General features: G+C 43.0%; 1 protein-coding gene across 1 annotated transcript; it reads right to left on the reverse strand.

Moving 5' to 3' along the window:
- On the reverse strand, positions 1 to 25,706 carry LOC147150394 (SMAD family member 6-like). The gene is made up of 4 exons (XM_086026575.1): positions 24,447 to 25,706; positions 23,227 to 23,280; positions 22,646 to 22,705; positions 1 to 915 (listed from the first exon to the last, which is right to left on the reverse strand). Exons 1-4 carry the CDS (start codon positions 25,099 to 25,101, stop codon positions 305 to 307), a joined length of 1,380 nt encoding a protein of 459 aa, XP_085882701.1. The 5' UTR covers positions 25,102 to 25,706; the 3' UTR covers positions 1 to 304.
- Between the last annotated feature and the right edge of the window lie 1,458 nt (positions 25,707 to 27,164).

Here is a 27,164-nt window from a genome sequence, read left to right on the forward strand (position 1 = left end):
TTAATTTAATACAAATGCTTTATTGATGTGTGTAAGGCGTATTTTGACATAGTGAAATTATGAAAACATAAACTGAATATTTTTACATTTGCAAAATGACTGAGAAATTCTGTAATGCATATATAAAGAATGAAAAGTGCATATTCTTGTTTCTTTTTGTTTTGTCCATATACACATGACACTATACATAAATAGTTGCATTGCAAAATGACGAAATAAAGTATTTACATGATAATATATTTTCATAAAATATATAAGCTTTATATTAAATCTCGGTGGATTACAATTCGGATCCGGGCGGGTGCTATCTGTGAGTGTTAAGTAGCACCTCTAGCCAGCAAGGGCAAGAAGTGATGAACTGTCTCGAGTAGCAGGGGCCCCACCCTTTAGCAAAACTAATACGAACACTGTGGGGGTCCCAGGGCCCCTCCTGGCTTTCAGGCTTCACGCCATGCTCAGCCATCCAGTCGGAGCTCTCATAGTCAAACATCTTGAGGGAGAAGCCCGGCATCACCCTCTTGACGCTCAGCCCTCGAGCGCTAAGAAGGTCCAGAGTGGGCGAGTGGACGAACACCGGGTGCTGGCTGCGGTTGTACACCCACACTCCATCCGGCTCACGGCTCAGCACAATGCCGTGGCCTATTTTACTTCGGATCTGTTGGACGCTGCTGCTGTTCCCTCCGTGGCTGGGGTAGGCTGGAAGTACGGATGTGCCGTGGCGACTGTGGTTAGCGTTGGTGTGGAGCTGGCTGAGGCAGAGGCCCGTGCCCTGAGGTAGGTCATAGAAGATGCTGAGCGAGGCTTGATAGGCTGGGTAAAGGCGGCCCACACGTGTGCGCTGTTCCCAGTAGGCAACACTGCACCAGTGAGATCGATGTCCACTGGAGGTCGAGGAGCCCAGGGAGGTACCGGTCTCTGAAGGTGAGAAAAGAAAAGGAATCATTTGTATTATTGTACTATACGATTGTCAATGCAGACACAAATGTTCTCTCTGAATATTGAGATCAAATTCACAACGGCAGTTGCTGACAGGGTCAGCAATGAAGTCACTTTTGGATTGGAGACACAGAAAGCGTGGTTGCCTAAAAGGGTCAAAAAGGTTGGAAGGGCAAAGGGAGAAGTATAGTGATAAATAAAAACTAGAGGGCGCATTGGCTTGTTGAGGACGTGAAGACCAAGCTGCCATCTTGAGGGTGGCGGACTGACGGAATGTAAGGACGGAAGCGCTTTAAAAAGACAAGGACGGACGGGGTCGGAGGACAATTATTTTTGAATGAATAAGGACGGAGGGACGAGGTCACGGAGGTCGGACCGGCAAAAAAGGGTAAGGTGCACATTTCTGCAAATGAGAGTGTTCAATTAATCTACCATGCATGTTTTTGGAATGTGGGAGGAAACCGGAGTACCCGGAGAAAACCCACGCAGGCACGGGGAGAAAATGCAAACTCCACACAGGAAGGCCAGAGCCTGGATTCAAACCCTGTACCTTTGCACTGTGAGGGGGATTTTTTTTCAAACTTATTATTTCTTTAAAAAACAGTTTTGAGTGAAGAAATACTTTCAACACACACTGATGGTTTTTTGGGGGGGGCCAGCGACATATACAGGAGTACCAGGCAAAAATTGCTTTTACACTGGATGGCAGAAGCTCTATTGTTGACAGTAGGTGGTGAAGACTATTCTTCCGGGGGGGCCCCCCACATAAATTACAGACAATTATTATTCTTCACAAACAGATCTTCACCATAGGTACATGTTTAACGTGTGTATCCACTTTTGGTGCCGTTTTTGTTTGTTGGTGTGCTGTGAGATTTTGTTTTCTAAGGTAAGATATGTTCATTGGCTCAACAAAGGTTTGGGAAAAGGGGGCAAGTCCACCCTAGGTGCCAGCAACACACACTACGCCTTTGCCTTGCATCCGAGGCTGAGAGGCCCCTGAGAAATGTATTTAACTGTAAAAGCTGCCTACCCCTCCTCTTGTGTCACTAATGACGTTTATTTTGGTACTCGTAATATACGATTCATGTTTAGAGTATTTGTCTATAGAGTTAAATGTATGTTTTTCTACACTGATACACACAGTGCCACAATGGAAAAGGGGCGTTTTATGCGGTCCAAACATTTCAAACTGAGGGGGCTCCTTATGCAAGTTGTGTCACTGCTCTCAGTATCCACACATTTGTAATATTAATTATGACTGGAAATAGCTTCTTCTCTCTACATGAGAGGAAACATCCCGAAGGGCCGTTTTCAGTTCTGTGCTTTATAGTCACTTTATTCTTTGCTTTAAAGCTTGTTTGGGAATGTTATGCATTATCTTGATCTATGTCCAGACAAGATCTGATGTTACATTCGAGGAAAATTTATTTCAAAAGTATGATACAAGCTCGCACCACATCAGATGATCTACTTTATCTTCCAGTTAGCATTTTTAGAATGTTTTGTGCTCTACTTATTAACACCAGATCACTCAAATTGGTGATCATTTATGGTCACATTTATTGGTTTGAAGTTCGACTATGAACAACCTTTACAGACTGGTCTTACTTTTTTGTTGTTACAATATACTCAGTTAGCACCACTGTACTGAACTCTGTCAGAAACAGAGGACCACCTGTACTCAATTTCAATTATTTTTAATGGACAATTAGAAGGCGCTACTGTATTTGTCTTTTATCTTGAATTTGTCCTTGTAACGAATATTCTTTCATGTGGACCACGTCTACCAAGCTGGACACAATCAGCCAGGACTGCCACCAAGTCTGCTCCAGCCTCACTTCAAAACAAGCGAATCCCCAGGCAATCTCTGCCATTTGACTTGACAAAGACACGGACCCAAAATTAAAGAAACTCCTGATAAGGATAGACACTTCGTCGCCTGGAAAACCTCTACAGACATTGTGTTGTGTATTCAAATTCGGTTTGGACCAGACTTTGTGGAGCTTGCCCACCGGGAAGGCGGAAGGTTAGTCTTGCAATCAGCAGGGGGCCAGCCCCGATGAACATTGACAGTGCTGGGAAAAGACTGACCCCAAGAGGTCGACATGGGAACTGCAGCTTTAAACTTCCTATGTCTTTCGGTCAATCAAAATTACCTTGAAATGAAACATATTCAAATGTATGATTGTGTATTGTTTACTGTGTTTATCCTGCTAACTTTGTTTTGATGAATTGATAGATAGATCTGCTCTATGGCAAGAATCATTTTCCTGGTCAGGCTTATGACATAACTCTCTCTCAATCTCTCTCTCAAGCACTCAAACCCTCTCGCTCCCGTACTGTCTCAGGTTTAAATTTTTTGATCTTTTGGCTGCATTTTTGATTGCGCTCCCAGGTGCCAGGAAATCGACTTGCAAAATCTGAGGATCTGGGTTCTCCGAACCTCCATCACCATGCACATGTGGCATATGAGCCGAATTCCGGCTCTGGGCAGCAAACACTGAAGCAAAACGCCACTTTTGCCCCCTTTCCGAGCCCGACACCGTGCAGCGGTCGGGAAACATGAGAACCCAACCAAGCTTTTGGTCCCGCTCCCAGCAGCCTCCTTTTGCTTTTTCTTTTTCCCTTTTTTTTCTTCCATCTGCAAACGAGTGAAGGTCCTTCCCTCTTTGCTCCTCATGTGAGACTCCACAGCGATAAGTGACCGATTTGCAGCTCGCCAGGGCTTTTTCAGTGGGTACATACAAAATTGGTAGCAAACGCTCGCAAACCTTGTGCATTTCATAAAGCCGCCGTCGTCACTCTAGTCATCCTTACAACCTCTCACACTCATATATCAGACATCCTATTTTTCCCTTACCTCCCAATTATTTTTGATATTTGTTGTCCTTTTTTTCTTCATTTATTTAGGCTTGCCATATCGTAGTATTTTCTTGTATGTTTCACTAGTTAATAAACATTGTCCATATACAGAAGTCTTGGGTCAAGGTATTAATGTCTGTTTTGTTCAAAGAGCTCACAACTTATTTTATTGTAGCGCCTTCCCATTTCAAGATTGATTTAATGAGTTTTTTCATCAAATTCCACTCTAAATAACCTAACATTTTGACGTGGTAGCCCTAGAGGCGAGCAGGAGTAATGCAGGCATTGCTCCCGGCCGCTATTAACTATTTACACCCTTACGACTGACCCCCATTTTCGCTACATCCTTTTATTTGCCACCTTGGTGTCGTATTGAAAGAGGAGTGTCAACAGTCGACTTCCTTCAGGGACATCTTCCAACATCCCCCTTTCTCATCACTCCTTCACATCCTGCATTCGAGTGAAGGTGCAGGGCAGCAAAGATGAGAGGGGTGGGAAGCATTCAGCTCTCTGTCAACCTTGTGCAAGCCTGTGAACCCTTGACCCACCCCCCACTCAAGCCCTCATGCTATCAGCTCACATTAACTCCCTCACAGAGTGATGCCATTATTTTTCTCCAGAGACTCTACTGACACAGAGGATTTAAAGACCCATATGCCCATGGCCCCATTCCTGTCATATTCCACCGGAGCACCCCCTCTTCTGCCACCAGAAAGGCGACCCTCTTTTTAAATTAACAAGATACATTTTGGTGGAACTGGTATAGAGATTACCGTAGGTGTTCTATGTGTGCAGCAGCGGCCATTTTCATTTGAGGTGAAGTGAGGCGTTAATGTCGCAGTGTGGCGGAGGGCCATGTGTGTTTTTCTGTGCAAAATAAGCACAAAATACAAGTGCACGCTACGTGATGAGATAGCACCTCACATATGCAGCAAAAATCGGGCTTAGTGGTTCCAAACATAAACTATTATCACGCATGCATACACACTCACATACACACAAACACACGCACACAAAATTGCACATCTCATTTGAGCCCCACGTGTGTCATTAGCGAATTCCAGGCTGGCAACTCCTGCGGTCTGGAGTTTTTACAGCTCTCCAATCACACACACACACGCAAGTCGCACACACGCACTCACGCACACACACCTGTCATAAGGTAACACAAACATGTCCGCGGAAACGCAGTTAGATTTTATGAGCACACAAGCAGGTTTGAAACATGAAACAAACTTAGTACACCATGAGGAAGGCTTTGCTTTTTCACAGTTCAAGGGTCTCAACAAATAGACAGGAAGAGGACACGGAAGAAGTCTCCAGAACCATAAATTCCGAAGACATTTCTTTCTTTGGCAAGCCACAGGTTAGGTCTGGTCAAGTCCAGTTCTTTGTCAAAGTGCATTCTTTAGAAATAGGGGAGACCTGGGCTTGTTGTCACATGGGTAAGTTGTCACATTGCAAGGCCTTCAAGGCCCGGGGGCCAGATCCGGCCCGCGACATCATTTTATGTGGCCCGCGAAGGCAAATCATATGTGTTGACTTGACATGTTCCTTTCAAATTGTCCTCACTTTTAGCACTACATAAGGTATTGCAAACATTTGTTACGAATCCCTTCTTTAAAATAATTTGAAGAGTCGAGCAAACGATTTACTGGCTTCTGATTTTAAAACTAGTTATCCATCAATTTGTTGTGTATACGTGATAAGGCAATCATACATTTCTATGGGTTCACAGTTGTAACGGCCCTCCGAGGGACACCATAACTACGATGTGGCCCGCAACAAAAATAAGTTTGACACCCCCGCTGTAAAATGTGTACTTTGAAAACTTTTTATTAGGACTATGTATTAATTTGCATTTGCACCATTTTCGTCTAAAACCATACAAATTCCATTCTAGTCCTTCATTTTTAGGTAAATGGGTCTCAGAACAAATGTTAGTGTAAATACTTGACATGGTCATTTGTGAAATTGGAGGACATGCGTTCTATGTTGGCATGTGGGAGTCCATCCCAACCAAAAAAACAAATGTTGGAGCCCAGAATTGGATTTAGATAAGATGACTCTACTATGGCATTCAGCCAAGACACATTCTGCAAATGTCAACTCGCACATATACAGCCAAAAGGAATTTTTAAAACGGTTTTGCATAAGACCCTGCTGGACAAGTAGTTGAATGCGTGTAGTGTTTCTAGACAAAGTGACTTTGCCAACTATTGGCCTGGCATGCATACTACACCAGCTGTTTTTCCAAATTGAGTTTGCAAAAACACAAAGAAAAAAATGTGTTTCCTGTCATTGTTGTTGTTGTTGTTGTCACATTAACTTGCAGTAATTGAAAACAACACTTTTCAGTTGCCTGTAATCGACTTCCCCATGAGATCTATAAATCAGCAATGGCAAATAAGTGAAGGAATCAGTTCAGCATCGTTGACTTCCCACACCAGATTGATCAAGATATTGTCTTTTTCTTGCCTCTTGCCTTATGACATGTAATTATGTCCTTAAAAACGAGGAGCACTTGGAAAGAGAACACAGGCGCGCAATCATATTAAAAATAAACCAATGGCACCACTTATTGGCTGACGTCAAAAGCAAAACACAAACAAGATCACTCATGAATGTGTGGCGCAGCATGCCGTGTTTAATGTTTCTGGAACGGTTCTTAGTGTCATCAGGCTCAGCTTGGCTTCTTTCCAACGCAAGGTATAATGAGCTTGTGTGAGAGCGCAGCAGCAGGGAGGAGTTTGTGGGGAACCAAGTTCTTCAATGGATTTTTTTAAGACAGGTTCAAATGGGAGTTTATCGGTATGTTTATCTTTTGGCTGAGGAAGTGTCTGTCTGGGTGATTGTGCGTGCCTGTACGCATTCATCTGGATGCGAGGGCTGGCAGCAATTACAGTGTCCTGCAAGCATTTAAGTCATCCAACCTTTAACTGCCCCGATTCCCAATTAGATAAGTAACCTTTGTTGTTTCATTTCAAAAGCACTGTCTCTTAGTGCCAATCTCATTCTAAAACACTCGCTCATACAGAGGGTTTTTAACAGAACTGGGCATTTTACTAAAACTTCTCGGTTTGTTTATCGCCTGCAGCCCGGGTACCCTTACGCCGTCCGTCTATCCGCCTGTTTGTCCAGCCGTAAAAAATAGTAATTGCCTATAGGCCGGTCTGCCTATCACTGTAAACGGACTTGGGTTTGCGTTTCTGTCTACAAACTTTGATCAACTTCCACTCAAAAATAGGTGAACAAACTATTTACTGGCCTCTGATTTTCAAAGTAGTTACCCGTCATATTGTTATAAATATGATTAATTTGAATTTCATATCGCACAAAAAAAATGAACTCAGTTAACTCAGTTTTATTTACTTCCTGTAGCATCTGACCTCTGCTCACTGTGCAGACAAACTTAGAGGAGAGTCTCTGTCGCAAAGACGGACTTTCACATAGTTTTACTTTAAAAAGTTGCTTGGCGACTCATTGGAGAAATCCAAAATAATTTGCACACTTTGCACAGCCAAATTCAAATACCATATTAGTTGTATGTCTTTGGTGTATCGTTCAACTGTTGTATTTTACGGGAAAAGAAGTGTATTCAAGGATCAAAGAAAGCTAATACCTACCTAAATTTTAAGTAAATATCAGCTCTAAGCTTCGTAATAAAGTTGTAGTTGAAAAATGCGATTAATCGCGATCAATTATGGCAAATTTTGCCATCAATTAGTTTAAAAATTTTAATCGCTCGACAGCACTAATATACATATATATGTATGTATGTATGTATGTATGTATGTATGTATGGATGGATGGATGGATGGATGGATGGATGGATGGATGGATGGATGTATGGATGTATGGATGGATGGATGGATGGATGGATGGATGGATGGATGGATGGATGGATGGATGGATGGATGGATGGATAGATAGATAGATAGATAGATAGATAGATAGATAGATAGATAGATAGATAGATAGATACATAGATAGATAGATAGATAGATAGATAGATAGATAGATAGATAGGGGTTCCCAGTCGGAACGGGCCTCCAAGGGAAACCATAATTATGACCTGGCCCGTGACTCAAACTATGCTTAGTCTGTCTATTTTTTAAAGGTTGCCATCGTTTGTTGCCTACAAAATGGGCGTCCATCATAGGTCAAGCTTCCTCTCTTGACCTGGGGCCTCTCACATACCTGGGAATGTGTGACATGGTCAACGCATTTTACCTCATCATTTTGTTATAGCACAGCACCATTATTTACCCACCGTTTTCATATCTGGCCAGATAGTGTAATATAAAGCTACAGACATAGGACTGATATCTTTATCAGACACAACAACTACGTCCGGCTTGCTTTAGAAAGAATAAAATCTGCCTTACACGCAGATTACACACACATTGTGCCTACTTTTTATAGTTAATTTATGCTGCCTCTCGCTATCTCATCAGCAAATGTATGACTAGGCCTGGTCTCTGCGTTGTGGTATGTGACCATGTCCTTATGGGGATTGCTGGGAGGATTGGCTTTCATGCTCTCTCCGGTGCGGCCAGCTGCTTGTTCCTACTTGCGGAAGTAGAGCCTCAGGTGTGGAAAAAAGTGTGCGCCCGTAAAGATACGAAAAGATTTTTAACTCCTGCAACTGGCTAATCGTGGGTGCGCCCAGTGCCCATAATGAGGATGAGCAGTGTAGAAAATAGATGGATTTTAACTCGTGGAGGTAGCAGTTCACTGTGTATATGTGGCAACATGGACACATCACCAAGCAAAGACCTGTCAAAAGAGTAAAGTAAGTAGGGCACAAGTGCAGTGTTCATTCACAAAACACATTTTTGGAACTAGTAACCCTAACCCAAACAAAATAATTACTTGGTCATTTAATGTCATATTTGATGAACAGAGAGGCACTCCAGATACACTTACACTTAAAAACAAAATTTTCTGTTATGTTTCCCCCTTTAAAGGGGTAGCCGTAGTTCAATAATAGATTGTTTGATGATCATTTTAACGTGAAGTTTGCACAGACACACAACATGACTCTAAAACTGTAACTTTAACACCGATGCTAGCGCTAACACATCACATGAGGGGTACAACTTTCATGACTGCAATACTTCCGGTGTGCAGTCTAAATCAACTTTGACTGGGTGTTGGTAATTTTGAAAAAAATAAAAATAAAAAAAGTAGGGCAGCTTGCGCCATTGTGAGTGTAAACACAGCCAACTCCCTAGCTGTCAATCAAAGCAGCTACTCTCATTCCCTGAAAATGTTACGCACTCACATCTCACAGATATCACTGTGGGGAACAGCAATCCGTTGTCGCTGCTCTAAGCCGGCCGGTGTGGCAACAGACAATGTCCGTGGGTACATTAAATCCGACTAAAATATGAACGCAGACCTCATGTATCATGTGTCCTCCTCATAGCTGTGTCCTGGCTTTAGTGATGATTTAAAAATGATAATAACAGTAATGACAATTATAATAATAATAGTAATGTGTTCAATTATTATATCTAATTTCTGTCATGATTCAGAGGGATTAATGCCCGCTCTTGTCCTATGTACAATATGAACAAAATGAATCTGTTTGTCTGTGCTCCGAACAAATGAACCAAAATCGTGTGAGACCAGCTGTCAACCTACTTTGCCGAACTTGGTCCAAGCAGGTGTATCGTTTAGACGACTTTCTGCCATCAAATTGTCAGGTGCGACGGGCGCAAGTCAAAGGCACAGCCACGTACAGCTTGCCGCAGAATCATCTCAAACAAGCACATCAAGGCTTGCGCCAGCACGGAAATCAGCATTTCCGCATGCACCGCCTACGAAAGTAGAGCCTGAGGAGTCTTGGCTGTCTGGTCACTGACCAATAAAGTAGGCGATCAGCGTCGTAGATCAGCGTCAAACTGCAATTTTGGGCTAAAATTACTTCTTCTTTAGATTTCTTTCCAGGGACGACAAAGCGAGTTATTCTAAGTGAAGTTAGATAGAGATATGAGAGCTGACATATTGTCTCCTGTAAATTCACACATTTCCAGGTCACACACCAAAGGAGGCTTCCTGTTGCCAACCTCAACCGACAGGGGAGCAGGAATAGAGTTGGGAGAAATTGGGGAAGTGAGGGGTGAAAACAATAAAAAAGAGTGAGTGAAAAAGGGAACTGGAAAATGAAAGAGAGAGCGAGAGAGAGAGCCTGCCAAGCATAACCAGCATCCACCGGAAAAAATGAGAGAGAAAAACTGTGAGAAAGAGCGGGAGTGAGGGAGACCCTAGTCTTTCATTCATTGCCAAGAATTAGATTCTCCTCCAGTTATTAGACTCTTCCACTGTGTTGAAAGAAGTGGATGGTTTTAGTCTGGGTGGGGGTGGAGTTTGCACAGGGGAAAAAGATGAGAACTCAGCTACTGACTATTGTCAGGTCACCTCTAACATGTTTTGTTTCAACGGCCTCAAATTCCCCGAAAATCAGTGAATAACAGAAAATTCAGAGAATAGCCACACTGTCTCCCAGGCTGGCAACGAATGTTATTTTCTTTGTTTGGGACGACAAAAATGAAGCAGTAACTTCAAATCCAGCACGCCACAAATCCAGCTGGCGTCTTGATTATCTCTGCCATCAGAGGACTGTGTTATCGTCAGACATTGGCTTCACAGTCGACCACAATGGGGCTGTTGCTCAAACACGCACACTGCTCCCTCTCAGTTTTTCAAGAATGTGATCTTTTGATATTGCAGTGTAAAAAAACCATGATATATATATATATATATATATATAGTATATTATCCCATTATTCCTGAGCTGCCCAACATCTTCTGAGAATCTGAGTACGCCAGTAGAATTCCACCGACATTCTTCCAGCGGAAGAGAGAAAGTGACTACTTTCCTGCATTTCTGCAAGTCGGGCCAAGGAATTCTTCAGGTATGACATACATCATTCATCCTGGTCGACTGGATGTCCAAACATTACATCATCCACCAAGTAGCTTTGGCTTTGACAGTTAACACAATACTGTATACTGGTAATGTTGGACCAAGTTTCTGGACCTTTATTGTGCACTCACTGAAGTACTTTTTTGAAAATGTTGCTTTGACATTACAACTACTGCAACTTTCCTGACTTATTTTGAGCCACTCAATTTATTTGTAATTATTATAATACATATTAATATTTGCAGAGGTGGGCATTCCGTCTGACCGACGGACCGGTCCATCTGTCCGTCACTGGCGGACGCCCATTTTGCTTAGACATTAGGCGGTAAACTTAAAAAAGAAGACGGACTAAGCATAAAACAGAAGTGGATTTTCACCCGTCTGTGTAATCATCACTAACCTGGTCAAGTCCGAACAGACTTCACAGCCCATCATTGATGGACGCCCGTTTTACTGACGAGAGACGGAAACGCGACCCAGACTGCATTAACTGTATATGTACAGCAGGTGGCGGTATGCACCAAAGAGATAATCATGTGTTAATCAGGCTGATACCAACAAATAATTAATGAGCTAGGGCAGGGGTGGCCTAGTCCGGTCCTCATGAGCCACAATCCAGCCTGTTTTTGGTTTATCCCTACGGCAACACACCTGTTTCAAATGATCGGCTCATCAGCAAGATTTGCAAAAGCCAGGCTAAGCAAGTTTTCTGGGGGAAACATTGCAGTATGGCTGATTTTTCTACAGTAGTTTCCTATATATTTTTCTCAAACTGTGTATTTGCAGTTTTCAGTCATCACATTGTTTTTTCTTTATACAGTCCTCTTGAGTTTGTTACATGGCTGGTCATGTCAGTGTGGAATAGCGAACTATCAAGATGATGACTATTTATTGCGAGCAGGCAAATTTCCAATAGCTAACATTACAATTAGCATTTTGAGCATGGAAAGCTATACTAGTCCAGCAGGAACAGAGACAATGCAGCGTCGGTCAAAAATCCCTCCTCGTCTTTGAGTTCACGCCAGCGAGTGAAAGCCGGGCCAATGCTGAACCTTGAATGTTCGTTGATACGGATGGACTCCTTTTTTGTTGTTGTTGTTTTTGTCAGACAACTTTTGCTTCTTTGGTTGTTTTGCAGATTCTGCCTTGATACCAGTAATTGCACGTAGACGTAAGAATTGACTACGGTCTTTGTAACCAATGGGGAACGGGGGGGAAGTGACGTATGCCGTACAGCAAGTCAGCACATTTGTAGTTTTTTGTGTGGTAGGGTTCCTTCCCCCTCCTCAAAGTTGCTTAGTGGCGGTAACAGCAAAACAGGTCCCTCAGGCCATGACAAATGTACCATTCAACCACTTCTAAGCCGATGTTTCATCAGAAGAGTTATGAAAATATTTTATTAAAGTTGAAAACCTACCTAGTGTTGCTCAAAGTTTTACATGACTATTTTTATTTTTGGAAAGAGTAGGGATAGGATGTTGTGAAATGGTTGTTGCAGCCCCCACACTCCATGTCAGAAGGTGTGCCAACAGCTGAAAGATAGAAGAAGAACAAGAAGAAGAAGAACAAGAAGCCATGAAGTCAAAAGAAAAGGTTTGCACAATGACTACGAAGCATTTTAATGCACCAGCATTGTACCTATAGCAAATATGTGACACAGGATTCTGTTTAAGCAAAACTTTAAAGTAAAGCTTTTAAGAGTTAAAGCGACAGCAGGCTCCCACTTAGAGTTCAATAGACTGGCAAATAAGTGTAGGCTGTGCGAAATGTCAAATGTATGTAAGTGTAAAGCTGTTTGGGCAGCAAGCCGACACATTATGATGGACATAGTGCACTCCATTTACCATTTTCATCAAATCGGTTCAGATAATGGATGGATGGATTTTTCAACCTTTTCTGGAATCACGATTGACGGACAGGCGGACCTTTGGTGTTGACTGACGGAAGCGCATTTAAATTAACATGATGGACTGACCGACAGACGATTACAGTTTGGCACAGCTTGAAAAAAATGATAATTGTTGGATGATGGACGGGTACCCAGGCTGCTCACGGATGACATATGACGGACTGCCAAACTTTAGTAAAATGCCCACCTCTGAATATTTGGGCCATGGGAAATGTGTCGTGCTTAGCGTTGTGTGGAGCCCTTAACACTTAATAATTCCGACTGGGCTCTATTTTCGTGACCGGTATAAATCCTGCGTGGTGTGTGGCATATCTCTGCACGGAGGCGGATTAGACACGATGTTGGTTATTTCACAGGTGAGCGCAGACCGGCGCATCTGCAAGAGGGAGGGCCACACCGCTATGAGAGTGGTCACAGTCGACTTCAATTATGGCCAATCAAAGCAACTCCTTTCATTTGCTTTAAATATTAGTCGCACACTTGAGTCTGGGCTGTGAAGTGGGCACCATCCATGATGGTTTGCGTGCCGCCCAGTGTGATGATTTAAAAATATAAAACAATGAGGGGTTCATGCCCGCTATTGGTGGTCTGAACAGACGTAAGGTTTCGATCGACTCTCTGCCACCAAACTGTCACTCCACCAGACGCATTGCCAACCCACTTTAACTGCTGAGCGGGCCTGCCCAGCTTGGTGGAGACCGGCCTGCCAAACTGACAAACAAGCACAGTGCCCTTGCGCTGATAGAGAAATAGAGCGCTTTGACTTAAAGAAAACAAAAAAATGTTTCTTTTCCCACAAAGGACTAAATCAGATCATCCATCCATCCATTATCGATACCGCTTCTCCTCACAAGGATCGCGGGCGTGCTGGAGCCTATCCCAGCTGTCCTCGGGCAGTAGGCGGGGTACACCCTGAATTGGTTGCCAGCCAATCGCAGGGCACACAGAGACAAACATCCGCACTCACAATCACACCTAGGGGCAATTTAGAGAGTCCAATCAACTTACCATGCATGTTTTTGGAATGTGGGAGGCACAGAGAGAACATGCAAACTCCACACAGGGAGGCCGGAGCCGGATCGAACCCACGACCTCTGAACTGTGAGGCGGACGTGCTAACCAGTCGATCACCGTGCCGCCTCTAAATCGGATCGTAATATCCAAAAACAAAATTGGATGAGTAACACAAATTAAGCGTGTTTGAAATATAATGAAGGTTGCGTTATGCTGTATTATCTGAGCATATTGGAAAAGTTCTCTGTTAACCTTGTTGGATTTTCCTTTAACAGTAAGAAAAGCCTGCATAGCCCATTGTGGTTACCGGTTTGCGGAAAATACACCCAGATGTATCTTTGGAACCAAATACATACATTCATATAGAGACATAAATCTGATGATGAATAAAGTAGTCCGTCTAATTGATTGATTATTTAAATAGGAATACACTGTGGCAGAGAGCAAAAGAGCAGGAGGGGGGTTCTAGGTCCTGATAGTTGACATGCCCCCGTTCCAACACATTCCTGGACAGGCCCTCTTCCTCGACACTTCCTCCCCGGCTCAGCCAGTCATGGAGGTCAAGTTGACAAGTGCCTCATTGAGGCTCACGTGGGCCGCCTATAAGGCCTTCACTCCTCACAACATAATTACACACATTAGTGATGGAAGACATCCACTTGTTCCACTATGAGGGAAAAAATTGCAACTAATGGCTAATTAGGAGGAATTATCTGAGTATGACATTCCAGCAGTGGATACTGTGGTCCGCAAACGGAATATCCTATATGCACAGTAAAGGCAAGAACTGTGAGCTTTGTATGCCAAGTGAAATAGCAACGGTGTCACTAAAAGCCTCGGGCCTTTATGACGGATCTCCAATCGAAAGCACGTCCGAATCCCACGCCGCAAGCACTCAAGGTTGTGTGTCTCATGTGGCCTACATGAAAATGAGATGATTCCGTGAGGAATACGTAAATATTGCTGACACACAATAAAGGCCGCCACAGTTTGTGAAAACAAGGTGAGTGTTGCTTTTCCAAGATAAACACATTTTGAGTCGTTCCACATTGCATCCACAGTCACAGCACAGCACAGCACAGGGTATGCTGTCCTACATTTCATCGAGTCAGTGCCTTTCAACATCTGCAAAGAATCTTTAAGTTCAGCAGCATGGCAGGATTCCATTAAAAGCCAAATTGCGAGTTGGCAGAAACTCTGAAGGAACAAAGGAAAGCCACAGCCAGTCCTGTAATTTAAACCTTATTTTAAATTGTGAAGGTCTGACAACATGGACTAAGGCAGCGCATTGGAAAGACGCAGTGAACGGCAGGACAAGCGAAACTCGATGGAATTACGAGTGTGTTCAATAAACACAAAAGGCAAGAGAAGACGTAAAATCAGTAGGTGGAGCTGACAAAAAGTCAGGCATGAAACAGATGATGAGTTTGTAAAACTAGAGGACACGTGATCAGATCTTGCTTGTGAGACAGTGATAAGGATGACGACTGATTTCTTATTAGTCCTGCAATGCATACATTTTCAATGATGACACAGCATTGGGAGAAAGTGGGCACTTTGTATAAAAGTTCTTCAGAAACAATTTAAGGTCTGGACAACCATTCTACTCCTTTGTCATGATGAAACAAAATAAGTATCAAATGTTCAAAATCTCCTATTCTCACCTCATTTCCAAAAATGGAATGATCAGTGGAGTTGTCAGAAATGCGTTACTAGTAATTTTCAAATCCATGTCAGCGATACAATGACGTCTTGGAACGGCCAAAACGAGACAATTATTTCCAATTTTCAGTTGTGTCAGTTCAGGTGTAAACAGCAACTTAAAGCGGAATCTTTTTTCAAGACTATGTTCCCAGCAGGCCTACTAGTTGAAACACGGCATTCTGATTAATTTTGTGTTTGTGGAATATAAATTAAGCAGCAAAGTGCACTCGTTTTTAAGCCATCTCTGGGGGCGGCCAGTTTGTCTTCTGCCGACTGAAAATGACATCACAACTGTTCACAACTACCAATCACGGCTGACCTGTTTTCTGAATCTGAGGCGTGATTGGTCGTACAAGTTCTGTATTTAAAAAAAAATCTACCTTTACAAAGTGCTCAGTTTTGATTTCCACCGTATTTTACTACATCATACAGAGAGCTGTGTCTAATATTTGGATTCTGATTCTTAGAAACAGCTCTGTTTGATGCAATTGATACATCATTATCTTTGTAAAGGCAACATTTCAGACTCTAGTATTGGTTATTGGTATACTTTGCAAGTGGTCATTATATTCTGGCCAGTCAGTTTCGGTCTTGTTGTAATAATGCAAAAATGTTTTTGTTAATCCTCCATGACCTTGTTGCTGCTTTCAAGTAAAATTGCACCAATGAGATTCAATATAGTCTAAGCTGTGAAAAGCAACAAAATCCCAACTCCGTTGGGAAAACTAATAGCCTACCAATGCGTGAGTCGGTGTCCTTAGAAGGTTGCGGTGCAAAAAGGGCCGTGATGGAAAATATTTGAGGAAATGACAAACGGTTAATGGGCCAACCCTTGATGGAGAATTCCATAGCCTAATGTGTCTCAGTCAGTCATGAGAGCAAGAGTTGTAAACGAACAGGCGACTAAGATGACCCGTCCAGACTTAGGCAGACACATTCAAGCTGGTCGCAGCACAGTTTGAATGTCTACTAGTTGCATTATTTTTACATCTGCTCTAATAATATCCCGGGAATTGATTCTTCCTGGATTTTGCACTGGAATCGAATTTAATATTCATTTTCATTGTCTGATGTGGACTTGCGAGCAACAGAGCCCCACCGGAACGTTGACCAAAGCTTGTCAAACAGTGTCGAAAAACGTACAACTCTTGATTCTGCAAGCCCACTTCAACAGCACTCTCTTAAAACTGCCTCCCAAACTTCCAAGAATGTCGGCTCCTCTCTTTGTGTCTTAACTATTAACGCTGATATGTTCAAACATGTATCAGATGTCACTTTCCAGAGTCAGTCAGACCCCACCGGCCCCTTCTCCCGCCTCTTTTGCAGTGAGACCCTACTCCCCCTCACCTTCCCAACTTCCCAACATTCCTGGGCTGTGCCCCATCAGTCAAAGAGCCAATTCATGGGGTTAATGCTGCAGTGAGTGCAGACAGGTCTTAGAGACGTGATTGTTTGGCTGATACCTTGCTCAGCTTACAAAAAGAAACCAGAAAAATATGATTAGGGGGTGGGAGAGGTGTGCTTCTCCTACTATCGTGCTACATCAGGCCCGCCGGCCGCCTAGTTATGGCTCCCAAACAGTTATTCCTTCACTGTATGGGCCCGATTTCCATTCCCGGCGCAAGTTTAGTGAAAAGCGCAGTCTAAGTGTGTTCGTGGGTGGATTTTTCCTTCTTTTGGTATTCTGAAAGACTTTGAACATGCAGAATTGGGTGTAACAGGGTTTTGCGCCGTTGTGCTATGCTATGGGAAGGAGCAAAGCTTTTCCCGGCCAATCGTAGCAGCAGCCCTCATTTGTATTAAAATCAGGGTGGTCAGACCACAGAACTCCCAAGTACGCCGTGCTCGACATCGCGGGTACAGAAATAGACTCGCTGGGGTCTGTGCATGACATTGCATGAAATTGACAGGTAATAGGCATTAACTGCAAGATCTCCCCTTGCGGATGATGTAGCCGGCCGGGCATGCCATGTGGGGAATTGGAAACTACCTTGCACCCGCGTAGTCAGCGCAATTTTATTAAGATTATAATTGGTTCAATTAGTTGATTTTACAATGATTGAGAGGGATTGAGAGAGAGCGAGGCATAGTGCGGTCTACCAAATTCATAAACACGCGAAACTAGACTTGCCCAGGCCTGAAAATGGAGATGTGTCTGTCCTCCCACCAAGCGCAGTCTACTTTCTATGACGAAATTGCCAGGTGTGTTGGGGGCGATGTGGTTCCGTGCACAGCGATGCCCTGTGAGGCGCAAAGACGCTTGACTAGTTAACATTAACCCTTAAAGAAAATAGAGTCGTATGTGTTTTGGTTGGCTCAGCACATGGATACCGGGATTTGTCTCCTTGCCAACGATACACAGACAATCTGTAGAAAATGACGCAAAGTCATTCATTTTTTTAATCTATTTTGTGTTCATTTGCATATTCATCGTTTGAGTGGCCCAATTCAGGTGGCTTGTGCCTGGGCAGCGATGCCACAGTAGAAGCAGAGGGCCGACATCAGTCGGTGAATATGTGTGTGTCTAACCAGGTTAGAAGTTTTGTTTGGCTCTGAGCGTCAATGACAAAGTTGGTGATACGCAAATATACTGAAAAGGTGCTTTTCCATTAACCCCGCTCCACACCAAGACGGCCTTGCTTGGACCCGGATGTTCGCTTTTCCAATAGACTTTTTCGGGGCGAGCGATTCCAATGGAACTGCTTTTGGGAACCATACAGATGCTGGAGCCGAGCGGGTCCGTGTCTTCATTGTTGATTGGCGGACAGCGATGCAGCAAGGAACTCATTTCCTGATTTTAGTAGAGCCAAGTCATAAAAATACAGTATATGTAATAAATATAATAATATTATTATTGTCATTTTTGATACTGCTTATTATTATTATTATTATTAATATTATTATGTCATTTTTTTATACTACTTATCCTTTATTATTATTATTAATTTAAAAACCTGATGTGCTAGAGAAAAAATGAGGGCAGATTCAGAATCAGCACCAAAAAAATAATTTGTAAAAATGTACTTCCATATGTGATGAAAAAATGTGTAAAAATGTGTCAACTGTTATAAATATTTAAGAATTTGATGACAAAAATTTGCATCTATAAAACTGTTGATTACAATTTGTATTGCTATGCCTTGGCGGAGGTTTGTGCTGGACAGAATGCCTTTCTAATTGTTAGGGGGGAAAGTGAGACACAACAGCCATAGCTCCTAATTGAAGTAAAACTTTCCCCACATCCAAACATGACAATCAGGTGCCTGGAAGAGAGCAGGTGGTAGTGCTATGTAATGCCTGTGGATAGTGTAGTACAAGTAATAGACAGACAATTACCATAACTAAACTATTTGGAATAGACAAAATTGGCACTGGAATTTTAAAAAATGGTACCGAATAAAGACTGACGGCAAGAAAGAGAGATATCATGTTCTTGATATGAAAGAATACACACTTATTTTGCAGGTGAGATGGAGCATATCCCAGCTGGCTTCAGGCGAGATCTCAAATTCGCACCTACAGACAATTCAGTCTTCATTTAACCTGAGTAACATGCTTTGGAATGTGCGAGGAAGGCGCAGTATCCACAGAAGACCCACGAAAGCATGGGGAGAACATGCCACTCCCATTTTCTCAACATGTAAACTCCACACAAGGCCGTCACATACTAACCTTTTGCTGTAAGTTAAACACTCTGCACCCTTATAACCACTGACTAAAATCGAGTTCACTATATGTACAGTATTTGCATACCAACCCATACATGTGCATTTAGGAAGAAGAAAGGCAACGACCAACGTTCGTTTGAGTCATGCGTGCATGTGCGTGAGTGCATGCGTGTTTGTCCTCATAGAACCACTATTTGAACACACCGAAAAGATCTTATCACCAAGTCATGGCAGAAATTCCTCTCTGTCTCTCCCTGTCTCACATGCAGACTCACACGCGCACACATCCACACAGTGACAATAAGAGCTGAATGATAAAAATTGATGGTGTCACATGAGGGATAAAAGTCAACTAAAATTTCCTTTTTAGAGCCGCGCCGTGCGCTGCGGTTTAAAGGGAACATTAACTGATTGAATGATAAAAAGGGGCCAGGGCAAAGGTATGTATGGACCACACCCCGCTGCTGCTGCTTTTTAGTTCTAAACCTCAAATAAATAGTTGGTTTAAAGAGGAAGCCAAAGCACATTTGTTGTGTCCAAAACATCACAGGCTATTTAGTGAAAGACTCACAATAGATTCAAAGGAGACAGCAAATGTTCTTCAAGTGGGCCTATTCATTGACAACAAAACATGTTCAGTTTCCTTTGAACAAACCACCTGTATCGCCAGAGGAGCATCTCAAAGTGCCCAACAAAGCCTGAGATGAGAACAATATGCAGTATGTTTGTTTCTTGTGTGCACTGCGTAAGAGTTGCAGCTCTGGGCTCCACTAGGAGCGCTAATGCGGTGTGGTGTGGGGGGCAGGGGAGCTGAGACCACACACAGGCGTGCTCTCACACAAACACAACACGCAGCATGTCTGTAAGGAAACTAATCTAGCTCTGCTCATGTCGCCAGGCACAATCAGTGGGGCCTCCTGTTGCAGTTCACCTTGAAAACAAAGACCAAATCGCCACCTAAAGTCCACTCCCTCGTAACCTTTACTTTTAACTTCCTTCAAAAACGTTACTGTTTTGTGTGTGTGATTCAGATCAGACTTTAAACGTGATAGAATTCAAATCATAAAATGGTATGGAATAAAATGAGGGAAACAATCATGGTTTTGATTATTAGTTTGAAACAGCATGTTGACTTTCTAGACTTCCTAAACAGAGCCAGACCAACCAGTGTAGCCTGGCGCTTCTTAGTAGATTAATGACTAACTTCGAAACATTCACACACTATATATGATCAATAAATAAAACACCGATTGCTGCAAACTCCTTAAACTCATACTGAGGGAGAGTGATTTACTAAAAGCAGCCTTCAAAATTCAAAACATGTCCAATAATAACAATAGAGCAAAATGCAAAACAAAAACTATGAATTAACATCTTAATCATCAAGAAATAATGATTAATGAATAACATCTCATGTGGGAAAACTGAATTTTTTAACATTCATTTATAACAGAGTTGGGACTCACACCCAAAAATCCTAATTCACTATTTGTGTTGATGTCGGCAAACAAGTGCCAAATTGAAGTCCCAATTTTTGCAATTTTCCGACACGTCATAGTCCACTAGATAGCTACAAATCAAATTCAATATGGTAAATGAGTGCATTTATATAGCGCTTTTTCAAACCATGCAGCGGCTACCCAAAAGCACCTTACAAAGCCTCACATTCACTTCTTCGATAACTTACATATTGAACAGGAGAGTACAACGGTAGCCACCAACCAACATCATGAATGCTGGTGGATAAAGCATTTAACTCCTAAAACTTCTAAAAGTTTTTCATTTTGGCTTACTTTAAGCAGGATAGCACTAAACATTGTGGCCAAAGATAGAATTCCGATCAGTTATTGCGCCTATTGGTGTTGTACATAATAAATCCTTGTGGCCAGGGATTAGCTGCATCCAATAGCTAAAATAGCTAGCTAGCTGGGGAGATCTCCGAAGTCTCTCCGGGGCAAACTTCCTTCGTTTGTTGCCGTGTGTGATGGTGTGGGAGAGAGACAAGCAAAAAACTAACAACATGTGTGTTGAAACACCGCTGAGATGGGCTTCACTGACCGTACTGCTGAACATTTGGTTTAAAGGGGAAATCAACTAAACACATTTTTTTCAAGAATAGGTTCCCAGCAGGCCCACTAGTTGAAACACGGCATTCGGTTTAATATTTCATTTGTGGAATATGAGTTAAGCAGTTATGACTCCATGTTCATTTTTCCCACACACACTTGAATCACCATACAAAACTACTGATTTGTGCATATCCAATAATAATTGTATTTTAGCATTGAAAACATAATTTCAACTAAACAGCTCAACCATAACGATGTTTTAACCAACCTAAAATGATGTTGGTAATCAACTACACTGTTCATTTAGGGAGGTTGTGGTAGAAATCTTCTATTTGTTGGGTAGGCATGCATTTAATGTGTCAAATGTTGTATGTCATTGTTCTGGCAATAGATACATTTTAGGCGACAAAAGGGTTTTTTTATTTTATTTTATTTTTTTACAAAACTTTGGGAAACCTTGCTATATACTTAAATCATTGGGCAGATGCCACTTTCGTACTTTACCATGACAGTATAAGACAGATATATTGTCCAGAACCCCATAAAACCAGCAAGCTATGCATGAGGTGGGAGTCGCAATGACTTGAGGATCCCTCACAGCCCAGCAACAGGCGGCCTCCAACACTCGTGACAAGACAAGACAGTGATGAGTACATCAGCTGTACATCGGACATGTCTGGGATGCCGTGACAACATGACGCAGACTTCATAGGTGCCCATTCATCTTTCAGCACTTTCCACAACTAAGTCCAGACAGCCGTGATCGAGTGAGTTTGTGGGCTTTTTTTTTTTTTTCTCTTTTAAATACTACACGGACCTCTCTGGCCGACCTCAGCACTTAAACAAATAAAGCTCCAGTTTCATCATCTAGAGGGGGCTGTTTCCTGGCCAAGCGCAACCCTAAGCTGCCCCTTTCCACATATACACACACAAATTCTACACCTAAGCCAGATCACAACCGCTCGGCTCCCCCGCCCCCAAAATACAAGTCTCTTTCCACTGCTCAATTGCTGAGAGGAATGGAGGGATTTGAGGGAAAAAAGAGGGGGATGGGTGCTAGGAGAGGCAAAAGGGATTGGGTGTATGCGTGGGGATCTTATTGCAACTTCATCCCAGTGAAATATTTGGCTGTGGTGCAGAGGAAAAGAGAGATGGGGAAAAGGGGGAGTGGAAGGCTACTTTTGCAGCATCAGGGTAGTGAGAGACCCCAGACCCCCACAAAGTCCCCCATGCCTAACTGACAATAGACGCTTTATGCTGCAGGCTTTCGGGTTATCTTAACAGCTTTCGAAAATAGGAAGGAAGGCACAACATTGCAACGCTGCCACAACTTATCACTCCATGCAGATGTTCTGAAGGGGGGGGGGGCATTTGCACATACACACGCGTCTCACACAAAAACACACAAATACTTTTTTTTTTTCCAGTGACACTTTCAAACCTCGTTTACATGAGAGCTATACGCACACAATAAACAAGCTCGCAGCCATGACAGGAGTGGACAAACATGAATATTTGCAATTAAAACTACTGCAATTTACTCCACCTGTGTAGTCGGTCGGTGTGATGGGAGGGGGCGGAGTTTCAGTGTAAGACAGTATAGAGTCTGGAAAATGATGAAAAAAGGCAAAGCATGTTACAAACTTGTGCAACTGTTTGGATGAATAGTGTGTCATTTCTTTTACATTGCACTGATAGCAGGCACTAATGTAAAAAAAGTCGATAAAAATGATTTATGATGGTGACAACTTGTTTCAATTTCCAAGGCTTCCAACCAACCATTTTTTATTGAACTTTGGACTCATAAGAATCTTTTGGTTAACAACAAAACCAGAAAACCTACTATTTTAAAATCTTTCCATCCATACGTTTTCTAGAACCGATTGCTTATCACGGTCACTGGTTCTAGTTAGCAGTTTGTACCTAGATTGTAGTTTCATATCCTTTCTAAACACTCAGTGGAAACATGTGATTAAGCATCAGATTTACATTGAGTCAAACTTTATTTTTTTAACCTGTAATTTAACTTCCAAGCCATGATGTCAACCACAGAAGAGACCGTGTCAGGCTGAAAGACGACGATGCCTGTCATTTACTGCTTTGTCGTGTGTCCGCTGCCAAACTCACCCAGTGGCTTGTGTTCATCCGAATGGGACACCGAATATGGGGGAGGAGGTGACTCTGGAACAAAACACACCAACATTTACACATTGAAACGATCACTTATACAGTAATATAACAGTATTCTTGCTTCATGGAGCAGTCGGTGTTGTTCATCATACTCATAACACAATGAATCCCGCTGCATAGCAAACAGCACCACTCATGCATTTACAGGCTCTACCTCTTCAATTCACAGCTGACACGGAGTGTGCGGCCCCTTTAAGAGCACAGGCAGTAATTGCCGAGTCCTCTGTCAGATACCCAGCGAGTCAGTCTGGCGCCAGCTCTATGCAAACTGTATATTATCGGCACTCCTTCACCTAAATAACAAGAAGAGGACCTCCTTGTCGGAGGTAGACTGAAATGGGGAAGTTCAAAAAAAAACTGAACTTTGTTGCAACTTGAAAACGACCTATTCGGATCATGTTGCCTGCAAGTTGTTGGGAGCAAATTTAAGCAGCCTGTAACCGTTGTGTTTGAATGTCTGGAGTAATAAAAGTTATTTAAAAAGGGTTGGCTTTGTTTGCTACTTCGGTGTCACTGATTGATGGTGCATTCTGACCCACTTTCTTGGGACTTAAAAGTAAAGAAAAATGTAAATAATTTTACAATATATGTATGAGAAAGATTGAGCATTTATCCAATATCCCTGATTTCTATCTTAAGAGCAATGTACTGTATCATTTTATGCTCACTAGTAGGACAACTCAGTGCACTACAACAACCGTGACTTGTAATGTTTTAAACACTACTATTAATTTAATGCTAAAGTGTGCATTATGGTGCTACTAGTAGAGTGCAGAAGGCTACACGTGCACACAAGATGTAATGTGTACAATTGTAGCCCCAGTGCCACACAGGTACATTCACCTTATATTGGATATTAAAGACATCGAATAAATGCTCAAACGGCTTTCCATACTAGTGTGACGTCTTATGTCAAAATCAACTCCCGTTGATGGCATTCATTGCTATTAACTGTGGGACTGACTTCGAGGTTCACCAAATAGGGTCCCAAAAGTCACACTGAGAAGTACCCAAACACACACACACACCATAGATAGATAGATAGATAGATAGATGGATAGATGGATAGATGGATAGATGGATAGATAGATAGATAGATAGATAGATAGATAGATAGATAGATAGATAGATAGACGGATAGATAGACGGATAGATACCTGGCCCGCACAACTGGCTGTAGTGGTAAGGATTGCAGCACACATTTGCAGCGTCCCCCGCTTCAAAACTTTGGCAGTGGTGCAGCACTTTGAGCCGGGCCGAGGGCACCAGGTCGCTCCATCGGTACATTCGACTCATGAAGTACTGAGGCGAGACGCGATGAGCCCCCAACCGAAGCTCAGTGTCCGGCACCATGACGCACTCGCTTGGCACCGCTCCTTTGGACTCCACAGCCTTCAACAACGGCTCCAGACTTCGCTCCGGCAGTCTTTTGAGAAAAGCGTAAGCAATATTCACGAGGTCACACTCACAGGGGACGCTGTTGTCTTTTGGGGGGACCGTGTGGGGGCTCCGAGGTCTGAGATCCCACTCCCCAAACAAACAACACGTCACCGTCCTGTCCGCCTCCTGTCCACTGCGAGAGCCTGTGCGGCCCGAGGCACCCCGGTCGTCTTCGGTCTGCTCCCCCTCCTCCCTCTCCCCGACCTCCCCTGCGGGGTCCCCCCCGGCGCGTGTCGCCGGCCCCTGTTCCTTTCTGGGCAGCCCGCAGCCGCACGGACATCCTCCCTCAGCTCGGCCGCTTCCATCGCTCTGGGTCAGCGCACGGCTTCTCCACAGTCGCCGTACAATCCCGGAGCGTCTCGACTTGAACATACGACAACCTAGACCGTCCCGGATGCGTCGCGTCGGTCCCGTCCGGCTCTCGGAGGGTGCCACATGGGGTTGTTTGTTTTTTTAGACTCGGCGTCCGAGACGTACGGATGGTGCACGGTGCGCCCAACGTGCGCAGCCGGGGGTGGCCGTCCTCGAGTGTTCACGCAGCATTTGGGAGAGAGAGCGTTTACTTCGACATCGCAGCTCCACGTGAAACAAGCACACGCTGAACGTTTAGCGACAAAACTCAATCGAACCTCAACTCATTCAACTCAACATCCCGCACGCAGTCCTCGAACCATAGTTCCAAGTGCACTATCACTATGAATTGAGAGCATCTAAACAGCAACATGTGCAAGATTACATCCAAGAGGCAGCCAGGAGTTTGCCTCCCGCTTTGGAAACTCCGCCATCCAAGAAAACTTCCATTCCGACGTACATCCCGCGTAGACAGAGATCCCGTAATAATCCGGCTACAAAATACTAAAATACTAGAAGGCAGCAGACTGTAGTCCCTTTTTAAAATTGTATTTAAGAATAGCCTCCGCTCTTGAAACTGAGTTGGAATCGTCACTCTCCAGCCCCCAGCATGCAAGCAAGTCCTCCTCAGGAACACACACACACTCAAAACACGCATGCATTGGAGACACGCAGCGTCAAGTCAGTCATAGGAACAAGAATCTTTTTCCGATGATAATTTCAGAATAAAAGGCACAACCTCCAAGGCTGCCTCAGCAGAATTTGATAAGGGGCCCTTATTTCTGCAACTTTTATTTATCATCAGTCATTCGTTGTTAAAATTCCCCTAGGTTATAACGAGTATTTAAAAAAACTACAAAGATCGGACTGGTGTTGATTTACTTCTAAATGTGCAGGACAAAAAAAAAAAAAATCTACCGGCACGAAAATTAAAGAGGGGGTCAACAAAAACATTTTCCGCCCCAAAAATAATTTTTGGGGGTTGACTTCCCCTTCCCCTAAAACAGTTATTACACATAGCGCACGTGTGCCTGTCTACGAAAATTGAGCCCTTTTTGTGCTACCCTGTTCTTTGTTTGTACAAACAAACCTTAAAATAAATATTTAAAAACTTAATTGAAAATACTACTCCATAATATAGGAGTAGTGGCAGCAGGTCATCAATCAGGTGTTTAGTTCACTTATGCAGAGATAAATGAATCAACAAATAAAGGGCCGAAAACACACACACAAAACATATTCAGATGAAATATTCACTTGGTTTGCAATGGAGTTCATTTCCTTTGGCAGGGATATGACCCAAATTCATTTGTTAATCAGAACGCGGTGCCAACTAGCTCTAACAGAGTAGCAAAATCCTAATCATCAAAGCTGGGCATACCGCCTATGTGACGGACTGGTCCCCTATCCGCCTATAATGGATAAACGATAAACGATAAACGATAGACGGGATACTTAAAATAAAGAATCGGACTAAGCATAGTTGGAAGCCCATTTTTTCCATCTATATAATCGTCTATTTTTGTGGAAGGCGATAAACAAACCGTAATTTTTTTTGTAAAACGCCCAGCTCTGATAATAATAGTAAATATTTGTATGAAAAGCACTTCTAGGACATTAAAAATAGAAATCAAATGAAACGCACTGCAGTAACTGTGTGTGCAATTTGTTGAAATGACCTGAATTTTTATGCGCGCCATTCGTGTCGAAACCGTGTACATAATGTTGGTATTTTATTTTGAAATCTCCTGGACTTGTAACCCCCTAAACCCCCCGCCCCCTCCCTCTCTCTGTGAAGCTGTGGAGCCATTGGCTGATTCCCGTGGTCTTGTGCCAGTCTAGACGCTTTGGCGGCAGGGAGACGCAGTGACCAGTGGCGCAAACGGTTTCAAGTTTCTCAACTCTTTAAAAGTCTTAACATCCTGCTTTGCTTCAAGAGGAAATAACATCGTGGTAATCGCAAGAATCAATTCAACAAAGACGAGAGAGAAAAGGCTGCTAAAAGGTGTCAATCTCATAAGGTGATCAACATATTAGAATCAGCTTTCAGAAGCCTACGATATAATATACCATACGACTGTACA

Source organism: Filicampus tigris, chromosome 3 (genome assembly GCF_054856515.1).
Source record: "Filicampus tigris isolate MCC_2025a chromosome 3, RoL_Ftig_1.0, whole genome shotgun sequence".
Taxonomy (NCBI): domain Eukaryota; kingdom Metazoa; phylum Chordata; class Actinopteri; order Syngnathiformes; family Syngnathidae; genus Filicampus; species Filicampus tigris.